Source organism: Hermetia illucens, chromosome 3 (assembly GCF_905115235.1).
Source record: "Hermetia illucens chromosome 3, iHerIll2.2.curated.20191125, whole genome shotgun sequence".
NCBI lineage: Eukaryota > Metazoa > Arthropoda > Insecta > Diptera > Stratiomyidae > Hermetia > Hermetia illucens.
Window position 1 is genome coordinate 91,336,323 of NC_051851.1, and position 23,077 is coordinate 91,359,399.

Sequence of the window (23,077 nt, forward strand, 5' to 3'; positions counted from 1 at the left end):
ATGCAGAAGGTGTGGGGAGAAAGGTCATATTGCCAGAGACTGCAATAGGGACCCCAAATGCCTACTGTGCCAAGTAAAACAGGGACAGGATAACCGGCATATTGCCGGAAGTGATAAATATCCGGAATTTAGGAAGGCGCTCACTGCAATGAGAAAATGAGGTTTGTTCAAATAAACCTGAATCATTGCAGGGTCGGTCAGGATTTACTGGAGCAGAGCACGTTCGAATCTGAGTCAGGCAGCCAGTGACTTTGTGTGGGCGAAAATAAGTGGTGTATATGTATACATCTGCTACGCCCCGTCAAGTTTGACACTGTCTGAATTCGAGCAAATGCTTGATAATCTTCGAAATAATAAAAACTTGTTGTTTCTTTTTCGTTGGTGTCGTTGGTGCTAACAAGTTAGCACTGATAAAGGGAATAAGTGGTTCCCGAAATATCGATATTTGCAAGAATAAATATCCACAAAAAGAAACAACAAGTTTTTATTATTTCAATTAATTAATCGTTGGAAACACCGCATAATTTCACTCAGATGATAATCTTTTTCTCGACGCAAGGGGATGATTGCTGGCGATTTCAATGCTTGGACCCTAGAGTGGGGTAGCAGAGAATCAAATGTTAGGGGGCGCAGTTTAATAGAAGCTTTCGCGCAGATGGACATAGTTTTGGCTAACGAAGATGCTGTAAACACCTTCCAGAAAGGGGGGTCTGACTCAGTTGTAGACCTGACCTTCGTCAGCCCTTCGCTGCCGCGTGGTATATCCTGGTGTGTCAGCGAACGCTACACCCACAGCGATGACCAGGCAATCTTCTTTGAGACATGAGTCGAGCCACAGGGCAAAGAGCTATCATGTCCGAAACCGAAAAAGATTTCAGGGTGGTCTGCAAAATCTTTGGATGACCAGACCTTCATAGACGTGTGGTTAGATCAGCCTGATAAAGCAGACGCCTCTACAGAAAGAGCCGACCATCTAGCTCAATGCATCGCCAAAGCATGTGACGTGTCTATGTCTAGGAGGTGCTCATTCACCAGTAGAAGACCAAACTACTGGTGGAATGATGAACTGACCGGTCTTCAATCAGCCTGCCACCAAGCCAGATGAGCGGCTCAGAGGACGGTAGGTAGGGTCGATCAGGGGCAGAAAGAGTGCGCCTATAAGGCAGCCCGCAGAAGCCTCAAGCTCGCCATCCAGCGAAGCAAGAGGAAATGCTTTAAAGAGCTCTGCTCAGAAGCGGACATAAACCCTTGGGGGAGAGCTTATGGAATCGAGATGGAACGATTCAGAGGCCGTTCCTCTCCGCAGATCACGTGAGGGTTATTCCCCCAGCAAGAGGAGAGCACCGACACATTCCAACCACCTCTGAATGTAACGGCAATTCCGCCAGTCACCAGAGACGAGCTGCTGAAGAGCTACGGTAGAATAGGAGACAATAAAGCGCGGGGCCTGGACGGAGTACCGAATAAGGCCCTTAAGCTTGCAGTGAAATCCAGGCCGGACATGTTCGCTGAGTTGTTCGACGCGTGCATGTCCGAGGGAATATTTCCAGTGGCATGGAAGCGACAGAAGTTGGTACTTCTGCCTAAGTCTGGAAAACCTCCAGGTGAACCATTGTCATACCGACCCATATGTCTGTTGGACACGGTGGGGAAAATGTTAGAGCGGGTAATCTATAATAGATTACTCCCGGTTGTTGAGAGCCAAGGCGGCCTTTCAGATCGGCAGTCTGGTTTCCGAAAAGCCAGATCAACGATTGATGCCATCAAATTGGTTACTGGCTTGGCCGAAGATGCAATACACGGAAAGGGTAGTACCAGCAAATATTGCGTGGTAGTAACCCTGGACGTGAAAAATGCATTCAATTCGGCCAATTGGAATCTAATTCGGAAATCCCTAGCGAAGGTTGGTATTCCCGCCTATCCTGCTGCTAACGTCGATAGTTATTTAACTGAAAGGAGGCTCTGGCATGACACCGATGACGGACCCCAGGAGTGCGTTGTTTCCGCGGGTGTCCCACTGGGCTCTGTATTGGGCCTACTACTGTGGAACATCATGTACAACGATGTACTTAATCTTCGCCTTCCGGAGGAAGCCACGGTAGTGGGTTACGCTGACGACATAGCGTTGGTTGTTGTCGCAAAGCATCTCGAAGATGCTGAGTTATACTCAAGCGAGGCAATCAGTGCTGTCGAATGCTGGTTAGAGAGTTCTGGTCTGATGCTTGCGGAGGAAAAACAGAAGCGGTCCTCATCACAAAGCGCCGGAAGAGAAATTACGCCTGTGTTAGAATCAGGAATCATATCATCACTTCCAAGCCGACCATTAAATACTTGGGGGTGGTGATAGACAGGAAGCTCAGCTATAAGCAACACGTACAGTACGTTTGTGATAAATCATCCACTGCAAGTATGGCCCTGGCAAGGATGATGCCGAACGTGGGAGGGCCACGGCATATCTCTAGGCTGCTTATAGCCAGAGTGGTGACCTCAATCATGCTCTATGCGACCCCAGTTTGAAGCGAGGCGTTGCAGATGTCACTTAACACTAGCAAACTGAATGCACACGTGTGTGTCCGGATAGCTGAGTGGTTAGAGCACAAGGCTGTCGTACGGAAGGTCACGGTTCAAATCTCGCTGGCGGTAGTGGGATTTGTATCGTGATTTAACGTCGGATACCAGTCGACTCAGCTGCGAATGAGTACCTGAGTCAAATCAGGGTAATAATCTCGGGCGAGCGTAATGCTGACCACATTGCCTCCTACAGTATACTGTAGTGTACCGTTACGGTCTTGAATGAAGTGCTCTAACACACTTCAAGGCCCTGATCCAATATGGATTGTTGCGCCAACGATTATTATTATTAAACTGAATGCAGTCTACAGGAGGACAGCTCTGAGGGTATGCTCTGCCTTCAGGACTGTCTCAGATGATGCAGCATTCGTCATCTCTGGAATGGTGACGATTGACATCTTGGCAGATGAGATGGCGAATATATACCATGCGAAGCCAATCTCTCCCCTATTGCAGACGAAGAAGGCTGAGAGGGAGAGATCCATAAATAGATGGCAAGAGCGGTGGGAACGCTCGGGAAAGGGTCGGTGGACTCATAGGCTCATTCCTGCCATCACGGAGTGGTTGGAGAGATGACACGGTGAGATTAATTATAATCTCACCCAGTTTCTTACGGGACATGGAGGATATCTCCAATACCTTCACAGGTTTAAATTGGAGACCTTACCTGACTGTCCAAATTGTGGTGGAGTCCCAGAGGACCCAGAGCATGTATTCTTCCACTGTCCGAGATTTGTGGATGAAAGGAGGAATCTAGAGGAGACTCTAGGAGAGGTGCTGGAACCAGAAAATCTGGTGGCGAAACTGCTAGCAAAACGAGAAAATTGGGATGTGGCCAACTGCATGATCGCATCTATTCAAGATAAATTGCGAGAGGCAGAGGAAAGGAGAAAAGCGCGGTCACGTGCGCCGCGTATAGAAGAAGTAGAATTGAGCTAGAGTGAGCTGACTCCGCCCCGTGACGTAATACCTTATGGTGGTTCCGCGGGGCAGGGAGGGAGTCGGGGGTGGTTTTAGTGGGTAAAAATCCCACACGCTGGTGTCTCCAAACCAGTGTCTTTTAAAGATTTCCACCTCCTCAAAAAAGAAAAAAGACAGACAGTAAACAGATTTTAATGTGTGTAGAACAAAACCTTAAAAATGGATAATAATAATAATCGTTGGCGCAACAATCCAATTGGATCAGGGCCTTGAAGTCAGGATTACAAGCCCCTGAGATTATTAGTCTGATTTGACTCAGGTACTCATTCACAGCGGAGTCGACTGGTATCCGACACGGTTCCGTCACGATTACAAGTCCCTCTGCCACCAGTGAGATTTGAACCGCTACGGTAGCCCAACGCTCTAACAACTTGAGCCATCTCTTTGAATTTTTGAGTTCTTGAATCCGTTGATTCAGCAGCCATTAACTTGGTTTAGGTAGATAAACGAGTGTAGGCGATATTTTGAAGTGAGTATTCCATCTGAAACTGATTCCCATGTATTTCAGCTGCCTCCTCCAACCTTACTTTAACAAAGCAGTTTTACTCATTCAAACACTTACAGGTTGCTTTCTCAAAGACCTTCACGTATGGTCTTTCTTTATAAGCATGGGATACTGTGAATTCATAATTGCCATCTCCACAGAAGCTACTATCGTACTATGTTGAAAATTATGCAACATATCTCTACTGGAAACGTTTATAGGTACATGAAAACTTTCGCTTTATTATTTAAGCGAGTTAAGTTCCCAATAATGACTACACAAATAACAGGATGTATGATTTTCCTCATAAAATCACGAGGAACTTCTAAACGAAACATACAATTATAATTTATTCAACAGCATTTACTTTTTCCGCCCCCCAGTAATTTTCAAGTGATGTAATACGTATGACTACTGTATACCTACGTGTAGTCATTTCAGTTTGGACTTTCTTATTACGAATAGTTCACGGGATATCCATGAAGTACTCCTACTATCACGAACTGAAAGTGGAAATGAGTGCTCTGGGGCGCCCTTTTTTGGTTTCGGACAAATAAACGGCGAGGAGCCAAATTTATAGAATCTGATGGTTGATAGATAATTTTTATTTGAGTTTCGGTACCACCCCAGCTCAAAACAGTCGTTATGTGCCATGCTATATGGTTGTCGCCTAAAATTCAAACGTATCAAGAATAGTAGCAGTTCGGTGCATGGTGAAGTCATAGACCTTTGTTTCATCACTTTCAATATAATCTATTTACAATCTTGTATTTGCAAAAGAATAGGCTTATTTTGGAACAAGCCCCACAATGGTGCTGAAAATATTCAAAAATTTGCCGAAAACATTCAGGTCAAGGTCATGAATAATCTCCTTCAAGCTAAAGTTGTGATAATTAAGCTTAATTTCCTTCAACAAACGGGCAAGTCGCTCTTTCCGGAGAAGTTGCTTGCATCGATTGATGGAGGCAGGTCGTGTCCTTCGCGTCAGCTTTCAAATGACATTAAGGAAATAAATCTGCAGTTATCCTTCTGATTATTCTTTACTTTTGAATGTGAATTCAAGTTCAAATTATTTTCCAATGGAATCAAAAGAAGTGCGCGTATCCGATCCAATACGGTTTGTAGATACATCACTGTTAAGTTATTCGTGGATGCAGATTGTAAGCCGCTTCGGACGAAGAAATGGGAAACTTTTTATATTTTCAGAAGATGAGTGAAATTCTGAGAGAACGCCGAAACTGAAATTTTCGAATTTTCTTCTACCGCGCAAGGCAAATTGCTCATATAACAGAGTTTTGGACAAACGGGAAAGTCCTAAATGACATTCCTTGCGGTTTCTTGAAAAAACAGTGTCTAAATTAGGAGATTGATTGTGGCACTGAAAAGTTCCTAGGCTACCTAAGAAAAAACATTTTTTTTCATAAAATTTGATTTTATTTTTCAAAAAAGTTGCCTTCGATGGCGATACAACGATTATAACGGTCATACAATTTCTCTATACCATTTTTATAGTACGATTTGTCATTAGCTTCAAAATAGGCATGAGTTTCGGCGATTACCTATTTATCGGCGCCAAATTTCTTTCCAGCGACCAAATAAATAAAAACGCTATGTAATAGTCGCTGTTAATGATTAAAAGGATAGCCGATGAATATTGTACCACGCCCTTCCCAAAATGCTGATGCCTGCGCCTTTGCGCACTCTGGAGTCGGTTCACTACGTGCAGTCCACTCAGATGACGATCGTGTTTTGATTCTGGTATGAGATAATGGAGCCATGTTTCGTCCATTCTTAGATATCAACGGATAAATTCGGGTTTTTATGGAAGAAGAGTTTCAAACACTGCTCAGAATTCAACTCGCTGCCATTTTTGGTGGATTGTGAGCTCGCGCACCACCCACTTTGAACATAACTTTCGCATACACAAATATTCATGCATAATATGTCCAATACGTTTCTTTGATATCTTTAAATCCTCAGCTATCTCGATCAACTTAACTTTGCGGTCATCCAAAATTATTTTGTCCAGTTTTGCTATATTTTTTCAATAACAACCTTTTTGGGGCGTCCACTGCGTTGATCGTCCTCGTCCTTAGCATACAATTTCTTACCAGCTGATTTTCCTAGTGTAAAGTCCGAATAATGTTTGTCAATGTAAGCCTTGGCTTCAACAGTTTTCTTTTTCGCCAAAAAGCAATGTTTTATTAGCATACGAAATTCCCTTTTATCCATTTTTTCCTCAAACTAACAAAAGTTGCTTCACTCAAAATGCTATCCCACAAACTTATAATCCGACAGCTGTCAAATTTGTACACGAGTCTTTTAAAGATTATCATCATCATCAACGGCGCAACAACCAACATACGGATTAAGTGACCCGCCCACCGTAATCTATTGAGTCGGATTTTATCGACAACCGGACGGTTATGGTATCGATCATAGATTTCGTCATTATTTTGGCCACGGAATCATCCATCTTCATGTAGGGGCCCAAAAATTCTTCGGAGGATTCTTCTCTCGAACGCGGCCAAGAGTTCGCAATTCTTCTTGCTAAGAAACCAAGTCTCCGAGGAATATATAAGGACTGGCAAGATCATTGTCCTCTACAGTACGAGCTTTGACCCTTTGGTGAGACATTTCGAGCGGAAAAGTTTTTGTAAGCTGAAATGGGCTCTGTTGGCTGCCAAAAACCGTGCGCAGATTTCATCATCGTAGCGGTTATCAGTTGTGATTTTCGATCCTAGATAGGAGAAATTGTCAACGGTCTCAAAGTTGTATTCTCCTATTTTTATTCTTCCCACTTGACCAGTGCGGTTTAATGTTGTTGGTTGGTTGGTTTTCGGTGCTGACGTTGCCACCATATATTTTGGTTTGCCTTCATTGATATGCAGCCCAAGATCTCGCCCCAATTGCCGCTACTCGATCTGCATAAAGGCAATTTTTACGTCTCGGGTGGTTCTTCCCATGATGTCGATATCGCCAACATAGGCCAGTACTTGGGTGGACTTCAAGAAGATCGTGCCTCTTGCATTTACCTCAGCATCACGGATCACTTTCACGAGGGTCAGGTTAAAGAGGACGCATGATAGGGCATCGTCTTGTCGTAGATCGTTGCTGATGTCGAATGGTCTTTAGAGTGATCCTGCTACTTTTATCTGACCTCGCACATTGGTCAGGGTTAGCCTAGTCAGTCCTATCAATTTCGTCGGGATACCGAATTCTCTCATGGCCGTGTACAGTTTTACCTTGGCTATGCTATCATAGGCGGCTTTAAACTCGATAAATAGATCGCTTGTCGCACAGAGATGATCTGATCTTATCTGTTGCTAATTTGCCTGGAGTGAAGCCTCTTTGGTATGGGCCAATGATGTTCTGGGCGTATGGGGCTATCGGGCCTAGCAAGATAGCGGAGAAAATCGTATAGATGGTACTCAGCAACGTGATACCTCTATAAATGCTGCACTGTGTAATATTTCCCTTTTTATGTATGATATAGATAATGCCTCGTTGCCAATCGTCAGGCATTAATTCGCTATCCCGTACCTTGAGCACAAGTTGATGAACCACTTGGTGTAACTGGTTGCCTCCATATTTAACCAATTCGGCTGCAATTCCATCGGCTCCTGGCGACTTATGATTTTTTAGCCCATGAATTGCACGGACTGTTTCTTCTTTACTTGGTGGTTGTGGCCGATGTTTTGGTTGTTCAGTATTTCATCAAATTACTCAATCCATCGCTCCAATATGCCCATTCTGCCGGAAATCAGATTTCCCTCTTTGTCTCGGCAGGATGAGCATCGCGGTGTACAAGGCTTCCGCGCCTGGTGCGGTTACTCCCTGTACTTTTCGAGTTCACAGACTTATTGGTTCTCCCAGGCTTCCTTTTTCCGTCTGTGAAGTCGCTTCTCCGCTCGACAGAGTTCGTGATAAGTCTCTGCGGGTGCCCGCGTACTTTGAGAATGCAACGTTACTCGGTATGCGCCATTCTTCCGTTCCGTTGCTAGCTTACATTCATCGTCAAACCAACTGTTCCGACTTCTTTTGCGGCTGGGGCCAAATATGTTTGTGGCCGTATTAATGATAATGTTGTTCAGGTGGTTGTGAAGATCATTTGTAGATGCTTCATCTCCAGGTCCTCTATTGACTGCGGTTATTGTGGCATCCATTTCCCTCTTATAACTGTCCCGCAGGGCTGTGATGTGGATGGCTTCAGTGTTAACTCTCACCTGACTGTCAGAAAGGATTCCAGGTGGTGTTGTTATTCGAGCTCGGAGCACCATGCCAACGAGATAGTGATCCGAGTCTATATTGGTCCCCCTATATGTTCTGACATTCATTAAGACTGAGAGGTGGTGGCGTTCGATCAACACGTGGTCAATTTGGTTGAAAATGGTCCCGTCTGGAGAGGCCAATGTATGTTTGTGGACCGCTTTCCGCGCAAACCAGGTACTTCCAACAACCATTTCGTGTGACCCTGCTAATTGAATAATCCGCAGTTCGTTATCATTTGTTTTTTCGTGTAAGCTATGGGAGCCAATGTATCGCCTGAATACGGGCTCTTTCCCTACTTGGCTGTTAAAATCCCCAAGTATGATTTTGATATCATATCTGGGACAGGCTTCGAGGGTTCGTTCTACTGCCTCGTAAAAGGTATCCTTCCCCGACTCTGCAGTCTCCTCTGTAGGGGCGTGAACGTTTATGAGGCTTGTATTTCTAAAGTTGCCTCGCAAGCGCAGAGTGCATAGGCGTTCGCTTATGTTTTCAAAGCCGATAACAGCAGGTTTCATTTTTTGGCTGACTAAGAAACCTACTCCGAGCACATGGTTTACTGGATGGCCACTATAATATATGGCGTAGCGGCTCTTCTCCAGGATACCGGTCCCTGTCCAATGCATCACCTGTAACGTTGTATCGGCTAGTTGCTCATCAGCTTCATCTCTGTACAGGGAGCGCACGTTCCATGAGAAAATGCGCAAACCGTTCTTCCTTTGTCGTTGGCGGGTACGTCGTTGTGTAATCCGTCCAGTCCGAGGCTCCTTTTGTGGCTTTGTAACAAGTTGTTTTCCGTGTAGGGTTGTCAGCCCTACCCAACTCCCAACCTGGAGGACCAGTTGGTACAATTTGTCCCGCTTTTAGGCGCGGGAGACTCGCCTTCATCCTTATCCGTCTACAGCTTTTCGTTAAGAAAGAGGTCGCAACAGTCACCACATGGAGGTGGAGATAGGGTTTAGTAGTAGCGCAGGCATTTCCCAGGTTTTATGCTGCATCGCGGATACCAATCCACGTTTCGCCCCGGGACCTATACTACCCTTTGATCACCAAAGATTAGGAAAACTAAAGATCATATGGATTTAATAGTAGTAGCGTTATCCGTATGTTAGCCTACAAGCTATTCAGCCCAGAAAGATCAGAATAAGCACGTTTTCCGGCTGGTGGTGCTAATTCTCTGCCCTGGAGCTCAAACCGGGGATGGTGTGCAGAATGGTAACGGAAGCTAACTATCATTTGATCCTTCCAGCAATGGTGGCGCATTGAGTAAGATCAAAGTTTTGGATGGAGCGATGGAATTCCTCTACGATGGGATGTTTAGTACAATAAACACCCATAGTTACAGTGAACAGCCCTCCTCAAGGTTCGAGGATATGTGATTTTTAAATCTACTATTGACCATTTTATCAACAAGGTCTTTTCACAGATTGGGCACCCCAAGTGCACGAAAAGAAAACGTGTCATTAAAGGTGTAAAGTGATATTTCTCCAAAGAGTTACTTAGGAATATGTTTGGTTCTTTGATTTTACCTAGCTCAAAAAGGGAAGTGAATAGGATTGGTTGCTTGTGTCTTTTGAAACAGCAGTAATTAGTGTTTAAGGATTTGTAGGTGGGTAAAGAACAGAAACTGTAATAATGCCAGTCGGGAATTAGTGAAATCTGCTGTTAATTTTGTAATACATGAACTCTTCACTTTGAAACTTATTTGTTTGCCCCCTACTAAGAAAATGGAAAACTTTGAAGAAATTTGGCTCTTTTATTGCATTATGGCAATTCTTTTCATTAAACTTTGTTTGGGATTTATTTTGCAATCGCCAGTTCAAGTTCACAACGGGGAGGCGGCTTATATATGAAAAATAGAAATTCCCATCATTAGAAATTGAACACCCTCAGTTCTTAAGGTGATGCGTTGTTTTTAGATTATTTTTTTGAGCACTTTGTTTCACCGCCTACTAAACTGCCCTAACACCTTCTCTGCCCTCTATGCTCCGTGAGAAAATAGGTGAGATTACAATTGGTTGCAGAGATCAGCCTGCGTGCACCCTTTTTTAGCGTTCCCATCGTTGTTGTCAGCCATCAAATCTTAATATTTCGGGGTTTTTTGTCTGCGATGGGGGATGAATTTCGCATTAAATATGTTCGTATTTCAGTGTGGTAAGATGCCAATCAGTATTATTCCGGCGATATTGAATGTTGTGCTATGTGAGTCCGTCCTAAGTACAGAACATATCCACAGAGCTTGAGTTTATGTGTATTCCATGAAAACTGTAGACCCCTAACTAAAATGGAAGCACATCGTAAATGCTGGGTAAATCTGAACTATGCATTTATTATCAGCATTTGATCTACATATCTATATGAAAGGTAACAAACTCAGCTGCGAAAAATATAGAGGGATAGGAGGGATAGAGAGATACGTTATAAAGTGCTGTCAAAAATGGTCGAAAGAAGGCTCGAAACCTTCACGGAAAATATTGCTGGTAAATTCCAATGCCAATCCAAATGAGAATTTCAATTGGAAATGTCGTTGGTGTCCACCAAATTTTTGTTGACTTCCTACAGGCCGTATCGACTGATTGGCACTGCACAGATTATTGTCGGAAACTGAAGTTCCAGCGAAACTGATTAGACTCATCAGAATAGCAATAAGCGATAAACTGGTATCAACATTATTCAATATCGCTGTGGAATAGATAATCCAAACGATGCCAGTGGATCTAAATGTTACGCTGACGTACGCTTCGCACTGCCTCTCTTACAAGGGTAACAAGTCGGACATCCAGAAACTCAGCACTTGGGGTGTGAAATATAGAAAGAAAAGGACCACAATTAACTGATTTTAATAAGGTTTTGTTTTACCCACTCAATTCTGTATTTTGCATCACAAAAAACCTTAAAAATGTACGCAAGAACACGAAGTTCGTAATACATATTGTACGAGTATGTTTAGTTTGTCCTGTGTTGCGGCAGCAAGATCTGAATGAACGTTTTCGAAAGTTCAGTCTGCAGGAAAATCCCATTGAAATTCCAAAGCTCCAGCTGGCGAGTCTTGTAGAGCGTATGAACGACAGAAGAATTTCCAAGCGCCTACTCAAAAGTATAGTGGAAGGGAAACAACAGGACGAAAAACCGTGAAACAGATGAGAGAATTCAATAGACAAGGTAAGTTACCCAGTACTCTGTTTTCGAAATTGGAAGACGCGATTGCCACACCCAGACGAATGGAAAAGAAAATTGGGGAAGAAGATTTATCATTAGTCCGAAGCATTTGATCGTCGGCTTGGAGGTGATGATATAATTCCTAACTCTAATGGGGGCGTCATTTCTCTTAAGGTGTTTAATGAAAAAAAGACAAATTTTTTTTTTTAAAGCCGAATAGTGAGTTTTATTATTCCCCATATACCGGTATTTCAAGTACCAATTGTCCTCTTTTTTTGCCTGAACTGGTTATTGTATAGCTTCTCCTTAAATACCTAGATCCAGACCTTAATTGCTAGTTAAGTTTATTACCTAATTAATCCAAAAAGCCAACTGTTGGGGTTTCCTAAATCACAGTTACTTATTCTTTTCTCCCCTATCTTGTGGATGATGAAACCTTTTAATCCTTAATTACCCCTAAATTATCCTCCGTTATTGCATGATGATGATGTGTCTGGCTACGAATGACCCTATATATAATTTTTCACAATCGGGGCAGGTTATCTGGTAGATTCCACTTCTCTCGCTATCTTCCTTGGGGTCCTTCACGCTTCCTAATCGTGTCTTCAGTTGATGTGGTCTGCTAGTAGATATCTCCCCGATGTCACGTTTTTTAGGATGTTTTTCACCTGGTAGCTAATTTAGGATTGAATGATAGGAACTCCACGTTTTTTAAGGTGTGTGCCGATAAGGATAGTTTGCGCATTTTTCCATAGATATAACTCAAGTGTTCTTTACTTCTAATAGCGATGATTCATCTGCTTGAGTATAACTGCATCCTCGAGCTGCCTTACAGATATGTCGTGTGCCGCATTTTGTTCGATTTGTCCAGTGACAATTTGATAAGAGAATGCATTTGCTACTAGGTAGTCTTGCCTAATTTTATCGCACGCCTTGTTGCTTTTCCAAAATAGTTATTTCAATTTTCTAATTCCGGCTCCGATATTCACACATCAAACATTGAGTGCTTAAGGTGATTAATTTCATTTTATTTACCAAAACCTGCCACTTTATATCTCTCCCCAAAACTCTAAAATGCATTTCCAATTTTCTAATTTGCTTCCACGTAGACTCCCGCTGCATATTGTTGAATGCAACCTGAAGTTGTTGTTGCTGACTGGGACGAATGAGAATTTATTTTCGTAGTGGAATATTGCACGATCCAGCTGGACCGTGCCTGGGGAAACCCGCTTGCCGCTGATACTTCTTCTTCAGGGATGAGCAGAAGAGTTTGAGAGTTGAAAGTCAGAATTTCGAGAATATGAGAATGTGTTTTTGTATGGAAGAATTTGCAGCAGTGCATGAAATATTGGTTACCAATTGCTAATTGCTAGCAGGAAGGTGAAAAACACACGTAGGCTGCGGGATTTTTGAACCAGTTTTTGGTGGAGCAAGCTGCTATCGGCTACTAATTTGTGGTTTAATATGCTGATTGCACGAAAGCTCCAAACCTTCAAAATATGTTAACATTCGCGAATTGTATGAATGCCCATTGTGTCTAAGTATAATAAATTGGTACAGGAGGATCAAGCAACGTAAGGTTCCTTAAGTATGGTTCTTCTCAATGTTATCAAGATGGGCTCTTTGTAAGATACCAATTATTTTGCACCACTTACCGTTTTACAAAAAAAAATCTGTAACATGCAAGCAAAACCAATGTTCAGAAGTTCATTAAGTAATAACTCAGATTATTGAATCGTTTTGTTAAGAATAATCATAATTTTTCGGCGATAGAAATTTATTTGATGTGTATATGAAGATAAAAATCGTTTACTATATGTGAAATGAAAATTATTTTGATAAATTCATATCAAGAATGGGACGTTAGCAAGACTTGCAGATTCAGTGACTTTTAAGGAGTTAAACTACTTCTCGCGCGAACAAATTAATTATTTTAACCACTTTTTTTTAAGAAAACACGAAACTTTTTTGAACGATTATTATTTTATCTTAAAGTGCATACATTAAACCACACGCAGTTATTTTTTTTCCAAAAATTTATACAGTTATGCTAAAAATGGTTGCGAAAAAATATATTTTAATTTTTATGTGTTTCGATGATCAAAATTGTGGCAAACTGGATCCTCTGAACCAAAAAATGAATATAAATTGTTGAATGACAGTGAAGGCTAGTGTTTCATCGAAGGATTCAAGAAAATATGCATTCTTCACAAAATGGCGGACAGCCGAAGTTAATAGTTCGATTTTAGTTAAATATGCCTGCCTAGTTTAAAAAAGATCGGTTTGGTATGTAGTTTCCGAATAGTTTGGTCACCGGTTTCAAACATATCATTTGTAAAAAAAACGCGTTTGAAGTTTCATCTTCAGGTTGTTTACGGTACGGAATCTTCTTTTTTAACAATCATATCCCAGTCATTTTTATTCGAATAGACTCGAAATTCTCAGATATTCTCAGATAGTTACACTCAAAAAAATGTAATAACAAGTCGGGAAACCGGAAGCTTGACGCTTCAGGTATAAAAGGTTTTGTGTTTCCCTATGTGGGGAGCATAACGCAGTTCTCCATTGGCCGATAGCATTGACTCGAGATATTTAAATCGCTCAGTTCTGTCAATGGCGGTAACCTGTCCAAAACTGAGCGATAGATATCTCGGGTCAATGCTATCAGCCAATGTAGAACTACGTAATGAAATTGCTTCACGAATTAACGCAACCTGGATGAATTGGCGTTCCACAACTGGTTGCCTTGCCTTGACGTATTAGTGAACGTCTCAAATCTACAATTTACTGCGAAGTTGTCCGTTTGCCGCTCTCTATAGTTATGAGCCGACTATAAAAGACAATGAACGGCGTCTTGCGGTAAGGGAGACTAAGATGTTGCATTGGACTGGTGACGTGACACGTTTTGATAGCATCCGAAATGAGGATATCCGCGATCGATATGAGGTTGCATCGATCGTGGAAAAACTGCGAGTGAGGTGTTTTCGATGGTATGGTCTTGTAATTCACACTAACGAGAATTCGTTTGCCAATATTGGTCTGATCATTAAAGTCAATGGTAAGCGACCAAAAGGCCGGTCGAAACAAAGGTGGCTTGATACGCTGGATAGGGATTTAAAAGCCTCGCGATGACATCCAAATCAGGCATTTGATAAAATAAAATTGCGAAACCGATCACGACGAGCCGACCCCCCTTGTGAACGAGACAACGGCTGAAGAAAAAGAAGAAGGTATGAGGAGCGTCAAGTGCATGATAGCTCCATGGTACATAGCTAAAAATTCTATTGCCCTCTATTTTTTAGAAAGCGATTTAAATAGATCATTGATGTATTGATAATAGCCAACCTCATACGTTTCATACTCTGAGTTTAATATTATTAGCACAGGCGAAGAAAATAAACTTACATGACAGCAGAGGAGATATCGGAATGGGACATTTTTCAAAGCTTGAATTTCACATTGGTGCTTTACACAAGACTTTAAAAAGGGCAGGGGAGAAGTAGATTTTTCATAAAAGCGAGTTTAATATTTCACGCGAATGTCAATTATTCTCGCTAATTATGACGTCAGCATCATATTTGGATGGCTTTGTAAGCAGTTCATTCGCGGAAAATTGCTAAGTTTGAACTACTATAACTTTGACGTTAATGATCAAATTTTCATGAAATTTGCGTGAATACGAAATATTGTCCTCTATACTGGTGCGAAATTTGGAAGTGCTAGGATGAATATAAAAGGGTTTCTTAATTAATTTATAAAAGTTGATAATATACTATTAGTAAGTTTATTTGAGCAGATATTAGAATGGGACATATTTTGAAACCTAGATTTCGTCTAAGCGCACCACCCTGATTTTTTTTTTCGGATTTTTGGGTTGGGCAGTTTCCGAAAATGGGTCCTGTCTCACTTTAAGTGTGAACATTTTGACTCCTCACTCACGCAATTGCAATTTGCAATTCACACCAAAACTGATATCAGTTTCGAAAAGCACTAATCAAGACCTTTCATTTGATGTCCTACACGACTATATCCGGTGGAGAAAATTTTTAAATCCCTAAAGTACGTGCGACAGACAGACAGACATTGAATCGATTTTAATAAGGTTTTGTTTTACACAACCCTAAAAAATCGATTCTTTTAAAAGTTACAAGTGGAGTTAGCTCCTTAACATGACTGTTTGGAGAAGTATGTGGAAAACATCATAATATTTAGTACGAATATTGTTTAAAGTGGTTGCATATATGTTAATTCAGTGCTTCGGGTAGCAAATAGTCTTTTTTACGAGCAGAAAGCTGAGTTAGATTTTTATGTGTCCCTAGGTAGAAGAGCTAATTTCATCGTTTTCGTAAACTGCGTAGGCTAACCTTTCTATTATATTAAGCTTAACAGGTTTATCCAACGCCATGTATCTAATTCAACAATGAACGTATCAAAAGGACTAGAAGCTAGATTTCCGGAATGGAGTAAATTAAATAGTGTTTTTTTCTTTTAACCGTTTTGAAATTCTGTACAGTGCTTCTTCACGTAATTCTCCAGGTATCCCTGGGAGCTTTCTATTCTGTAGCAAGAAATAAGTTTTGGACTTCCAAGTGCTGCGAAAAATCGAAAAATCCCTCGAGGGTTACTCCGAGAAACATCTCCTTTAACGAATGAATTTTGATTTTTGTGTTTTAGATGATTCTATCTCGAAATATCGTGCACACTGCGAAACAACTATTTCCCGAAGTGCCCCCGGAAATTCACTGCTACTCGTTCAATTTTAAATTTTTTGCAGTAGAAATTTGAGGAAAGATTGTTCGATTGTTTCATTGTTATATGGAAATTGACTAAATAAATTCCAAGTGTGGCGGATGCATCAAAGCCATTTCGTGTCTCCGACCGTGTTCATCAAAGAAGCGCCCTCTCACCACTCCTCTTTGATCTTGTTATGGAGACTGTCACATGGAACATCCAATGGCCAGCACCCTATAAACTGCTTTATGCAGATGACGTTTTTCTGGAGTCTCGTGGAAAAAATGATATCGAACAACTTGTCCAAAAATGGAATGATCGCCTCATGGAACACAGTCTCAGATTAAATTTGAATAAAACTCAATTTTTGACGACCGATCTCCATAAAACAAGCACCATCACTGTCAGCGGCAGTAACCTGCCCAGAACTGAACGATTTAAATATCTCGGGTCAATGATATCAGGCAATGGAGAATTGCGTTATGAAACCGCTTCACACATTAGCGCAACCGGGATGAAGTAGCCACAACAGGTGTTTTTGTGATTGACCTATCAACGAACGTCTGAAATCTAAAATTCACCCCAATGTTGTCTGCCCTGTCGCCTTCCATGGCTCTGATTGTTGGCCGAAAATAAAAGACAATGAACGGGGCGTCTTGCGGTAGTGGGGACGAAGATGCTTCCTTGGGCTAGTGGCGTCACATCTTCTTCTTTTTCTTTAGCCTTTGTCCCGTTCACAAGCGGGGTCGGCTCGTCGTGATCGGCTTCACCATTTGGCTCTATCGGATGCCTGATCTGGGTGCAATCTCGAGGCTTTCAAATCCCCATCCAGCGTATCAAGCCACCGTTGCTTAGGTCAGCTTTTTGGTCGTTTACCATCGACTTCGATGTTCAGACCAATCTTTGCAAGTGAATTCTCGTTTGCCCGAATTGCGTGACCACACCATCGAAGACGCCTCTCTCGCAACTTCTCCACGATCGGTGCAACCCCATAACGATCGCGGATATCCTCATTTCGGATGTGATCTAAACGTGTGACGCCACTAGTCCAACGTAGCATCTTCGTCTCCATTACCGCGAGACGCCGATCATTGTCTTTTATGGTCGGCCAACACTCAGGACCATAGAGAGCGACTGGACGGACGACATTGCGGTAAATTTTAGATTTGAGACGTTCGTTGATACGTCGATCACAAAGGACACCAGTTGTGGAACGCCACTTCATCCAGGTTGCGTTAATGCGTGAAGCAATTTCATAACGCAGTTCTCCATTGGCTGATAGCGTTGACCCGAGATATTTAAATCGCTCAGTTCTGGGCAGATCACTGCCGCTGACAGTGATTGTGCCTGTTTCATGGGGATCGGTCGTCAAAAATCCAGTTTTGTTTAAATTCAATCTGAGACCGTGTTGCATGAGGCGATCATTCCATTTTTGAACAAGTTGCTCGGGATCATTTTTGCTATCAGATGCTAGGAAAACATCATCTGCATAAAGCAGTGTGTAGGGCGCTGGACGTTGGATATCCCGTGTGACGGTGTCCATAACAAGGACAAAGAGGAGTGGTGAGAGGGCACTTCCTTGATGAACTCCAACAGAGACACGAAGCGGTTTTGATAAACCCGCCATACTTCGAACTTTACTTTTCGGATTGTGGTAAAGCAATTGAACCCAGCGCACGAGTTCTTCTGGCACGAAGTGTCGTCGTAAGGCATACCAGATGAATTCGTGTGGTACACGGTCAAACGCTTTCTCTAGATCCAGAAATGCAATGTAAAGAGGGCGATGCTTCTCACGGTGTTTCTCCATGAGTAACCGCGTAGTGTGTATTGCGTCAGTAGTTCCGCAGTTCTTGACAAATCCGGCTTGATTCACGGTTATTTGAACGATTTCGCGAATACGGTTGTCAAGAATGCATTCAAAAATCTTCATGGTATGGGAAAGTAACCCGATCGGACTTTAATTTGAACATTTTGCTGGACTACCTTTCTTTTTCCATATTGGAACAGTGGTACTTTCTTGCCAGTCAGATGGTGTTCTTCCTTCCTGAATAACCCGGTTAAAGAATTCACTGAGCCACGGTGTTGGGTCCCAGCTCTTTGCTTTCCAGAGCTCAGATGCGATGTCGTCAGGTCCTGTTGCTTTCCCCGATTTCATTTGTTTTATTGCCTCCTCGACTTCAGTTGCGCTGACTGGTGGAACTGCTCCAAATGTCGGCAATGATTGTGGAAGTGGAGGATGAGCAAATTCTTCAGTTGAAATCTGCTCGAAGTATTCTCGCCATCTATCCGTTGCGGCTCGACGGTTGGTAAGCAAAGTACCGTTCTTGTCATTAACACAACAGAAGTGTTCGATATCCTGTGTGCGTTCATCACGGCTTTTAGCAAGTCGATACAGATCTCCCTCGCCATCCCGACTGTCCAGTTTATCGTAAAGATTTTTGAAATGGTTCGCTCGGGTGACAGCGACCGCTTTCTTTGCTTCCCGATTGGCATTCTTATAAATTTGCCAATTAGCAGGCGTTTTATCGTCGAGAAATTTGTGGTAGAGGCGTTTCTTTTCACGGACCTTCATTTCAACATCATCATTCCAAAGCCAAGTATCTCGGTTGATGTACCGCTTACCCGGCTTGGTGACCCCGAGGGTTGCAGAGGCCGCTTTGTGGATCGTGTCTTTCATTCGGTTCCATGATTCTTCCACATTCGTAATGGTTGGCAATCGTATGAGTGAGACCGCTTCTTCTTTCTTCTAACCAAATCGCCACCATTTAATGCGCGGCGGGCCAGTGCGTTCCTCATGCCGTTTTATCGGTGGCTTAATTCGCAGGACAGCAATCAACGGCCGATGTTGAGGTGCGATGGTCTCATAGGGAACGACTTTGCAATCAGTGACAGTGGTAAAATGTTGGCGTCTTATGAGAATATAGTCGATTTGCGTTTTATTGTTCCCACTATAAAATGTGGGAAGATGAGACAATCGTTTGATGAACCATGTATTCATAAGTACAAGGTCATGGGTGTCCGCAAAATCGATTATACGCTCACCACCTTCATTGCGCGCTCCGAACCCCTTTCCCCCATGGCACCTGTTACCATCTGCCTTTTCACCCACATGACCATTAAGGTCGCCGGCAATGATTATGTAATCGTCAGCAGGCACGTGACAAGTCTTTTCATCGAGAAGTTGCCAGAAGGCATCTTTCTCGGCATCAGGTCGACCTGTCTGTGGTGCATACGCGGTGAAGAAGTGAATAGTGCGATCAGCTGATATAATGGTGAGCTTCATCAGCCGATCATCAAATCGTTCGACTTCTTTAATGGCATCACGGAAAGCCTCTGAGATGGCAATGCCAACACCATATTGAGTGTGTGGGTTACCAAAATAGAGAAGTTTGTAGCCATTTTTACCGCGTTCGCGTTCAATGTCGCAGCTTTTGGAACCAGACCATCGGGTTTCTTGCAGAGCGCAGATGTCAATGCACCTTTTCCGAAGGGCTCTTGCGAGTTCACATGCCTTTATTAAATCCGAAATGGAAATATCCGCATATCGCAACCCGATATCGTAGGAAAATTGCGAGTGAGGAGTCTTCGATGGTATGGTCATGTAATTTGCGCTAACGGGAACTCTTTAACAAATGAATTCGATGAACATCCAAGTCGATGGTTAACAACCAAAATGCCAACCAAAACAACGGTGATTTGGTACGCTGAATGGTGATTTGAAAGACTCACGACTATATCCAGATCAGGCCTAAAATAAGCGTAACCGATCACGACGAGTAAAGCCTACCTGTGAACGGGATAAAAGCTGAAGAAACAGAGGACAAAAAAGAGGGTGTAAAATTCTTTTCATTGACCAAAGTCATGTGGGGTATCAAATAAAAATTATCGATTGGTACTTTTCAAATCAAGTCTTAGTTTTTAAGCCGATCGTAAAACGGAGTAGTAAGAAGAATTTATAATGATGCCTCTAAATGACATCCGGGGCCTGAAATACCTTCTATACCGATATCTTCTACAATAATAATAAATAACAAGAGTATACTGCAAATCCCCGTTAAGATCACCCATCAAAGTTTGCGCGATTATAGGTTTTAATATGGAACAGGCTAGTGGAAAGTTTCTTTTGCCTAAAATTGGCACTCCCGAAGAGATAAAGTGTTAGTACCAGGTCGATTTAAACATCGGGGATGTTGAACGTAAAAACACTGCGAGCTTTGTATAAATGAATTTACCGTGGCGGGTCCACATTATTACATGAAAGACCAAGAAAAGCTTGGAGCGACGAGCATCCAGTTCTCCGACTTGTTTGAATTTTAACTTACTTTATTTGATTATTTTTTCTATTTTTTTTTCTTGGCTTGACCATACCAATATGAATTTAAGCTTAATTTCTCTTTACTTGGGAACTTTTTCTCCCCCTCCTCCTCGCTAAACCCGTAAAAGTCACTTTAATAATAAGGAGCATCCTCCAATATAATGGCCTAGGGATACGACGGCAGGACGGGAATTTCAAAGGCCTCGCCTCATTGCACATCTGGGACACGGGGAGCACCGATTGAGCCCTCTCGCGGCATTAGGCATTGCTTGCGCAAAGCTACCAAACACTTTTGACCGCACTACAAAATTAACCAGCAAGTGGAAAAACAAACTAAATGAAACCAAACTGGCAAATCGGCACTAACAAAAAATCCAGGTAACTTCGTCATTAAAGGACAATATGCCCTACAGGCGAGTGAGGTTAGATATTTGACACTCGATGCTGTTCGGGTGGTTCCGTAGTTAGAGCTCTAGACTCCTGTATCAGAAGGTCACGATTCAAATTTCACTGGTAGCAGAGGAAAATGAGCCGACTCAGCTGCGGATGTGTGAGTCAAAATTGGGTAACGGTCATAGGCGAATGCAATGTTGACTACATTGCCACCTACATTGTACTGTAGTTCTGTATTGTACCGCTACGGTCTTGAATAAAGCGCGTCAACACGGCTGAAGGCCCAGATCCAATTGGATTGTAGCACCAACGATTATTATTATTACACTCGATGCTAAGCTTAACTGGAGAAGACATTGGAAGGAAGAATGTCAGATACAGACAAATCTACTGACTGTTAGGGAGGAATTCCTAGCTCACAATCGATAACAAGCTACACGCAGATACTAAAGTCCATATGGAACTACTGCATACAGTTTTCGGGCTGTACTAAAGAAACTGATTCCAAAGTCGTACAAAGTTTCTAAAATAAAGTGCTAAGAAGCATAGTAGAAGCTGCTTGAAATAATAAAAACTTGCTTCTTTTTCGTTGGTGTGATTATTTAACTAACAACTTGTTAGCACTGATGATGAGAACAAGTGGTTCCCGAAATATTTGTATTTGGAAGAATAAATATTCACACCAACTAAAAAGAAACAACAAGTTTTTATTATTTCAAATAATTAATCGTTGGACACACCACATAATTTCACTCAGATAGTAGACGCTGCTTGGCACATAAATGACAACTAAGGTAATCAAAGAACATGAAATTAAGCATAGTCTTAGTTCAATTAATAACGGAGTCCAAGTCATAAAAGCCCAAACTACCAAACGACGTCAGTTTTTCTGAAACAGCTAATTCCCCGGTTAAGCCAACCAAAGATCCGGGATAGAAATATGCAAAGGAAACTTCTGGATGGGAAAGTCTTGGTCGTAGCTTTTAGTCTTAGTAGATAAAAATCCAATACTCTCAGGGAACGTGAACCCTGGGGTTAGCCTTTTGAATATGTTCGCTTCTAAAAAGAAAAAAAAATAAATAAGAAGCTTCAAGGAATTGGTTTAAAGAGATGAACGAACAAACAAATTGAAAGTTTTCAAATTTATTCTTTGTCTTTCAAAATGGTCTTGGTCGTATCCTGCAACCATAGATTTAAGTTTGAATTCAGTGATAATTTCACATATGTACTTTGTTCCTTTATTTGTACTTTTTATAATATAGTCTCTACCTCTCTCTAACAGGTTGCGTGTCGTAAAAATGGTTGGCCTCTGGATAAGTCGACCCTATACACGTATGTCACCGAATTTATTGATCCTGATGATGTTGAAGAACGACCTCAAACTGTAAGCTCCTAAACGTAGATCACGGTGTGTTGGAATAAATCTCTATTTTCGTCTTTTAGGGGTGTTATATTAGCGGACTTTTCTTGGAAGGCGCGAGATGGGATACAGAGAATCACTGCTTAGCACGCTCGCTTCCGAAAATTCTCGTTACTCAGCTTCCCATTTTGGCTGTGGTGCCCATTGAAGTCCATCGACTAAAACTTCAGGTAAATGAATGTCCGCATAATGGCTACAATATTAAATGTAAATATGTAACATTTTTATTTAATTTAAATTCTAATTTGAATTTTTCACCATCTTTAAATAATATGTCTTTGTTAGAATACGTTCCGAACTCCAGTGTATACAACTTCACAAAGAAGGAACGCAATGGGCGTCGGACTGGTATTCGAAGCCGATCTTGCCACGCCGGAGCATCCTAGTCATTGGGTTCTGCAGGGGGTTTGCCTTACTCTGAATGATGATTAAATTAAATTAATTAGATTTTACCCGTTAATTCTGTTTTTATTTTTCCATTAAATTTTTATATTAATGCTTAACGACAACGAATTGTAGCTCTGCGCAATTGAGCATGGAGTTGAACAGTATCTTATTATCAATAAACTTTTTCAGAATTTTACGAGGTTCCCATTTATTTGTTTTACGGGCAGAGGCAGAGTAAACTTTAGATATTTATTATTCTCAGAAGGAAATGAGCATTAAGGGGCAATTTTCATAAAAAAAAAATATATTGAATTCAGCAAAATTATATATATTTGAAAAGTTAAAAAAATTTTGACCATCTGATTGG

General features: G+C 41.9%; 1 protein-coding gene across 1 annotated transcript in view; it reads left to right on the forward strand.

Annotated features, from left to right (window-relative positions):
• LOC119652058 (dynein heavy chain 10, axonemal) overlaps positions 1 to 22,843 on the forward strand; it is a 300,796-nt gene extending 277,953 nt beyond the window's left edge. The window contains 3 exon segments of the mRNA XM_038055995.1: positions 22,186 to 22,287; positions 22,347 to 22,493; positions 22,609 to 22,843. Coding sequence (XP_037911923.1) covers positions 22,186 to 22,287; positions 22,347 to 22,493; positions 22,609 to 22,755 — 396 coding nt within the window. The 3' untranslated portion in view covers positions 22,756 to 22,843.
• Positions 22,844 to 23,077: the final 234 nt, after the last annotated feature.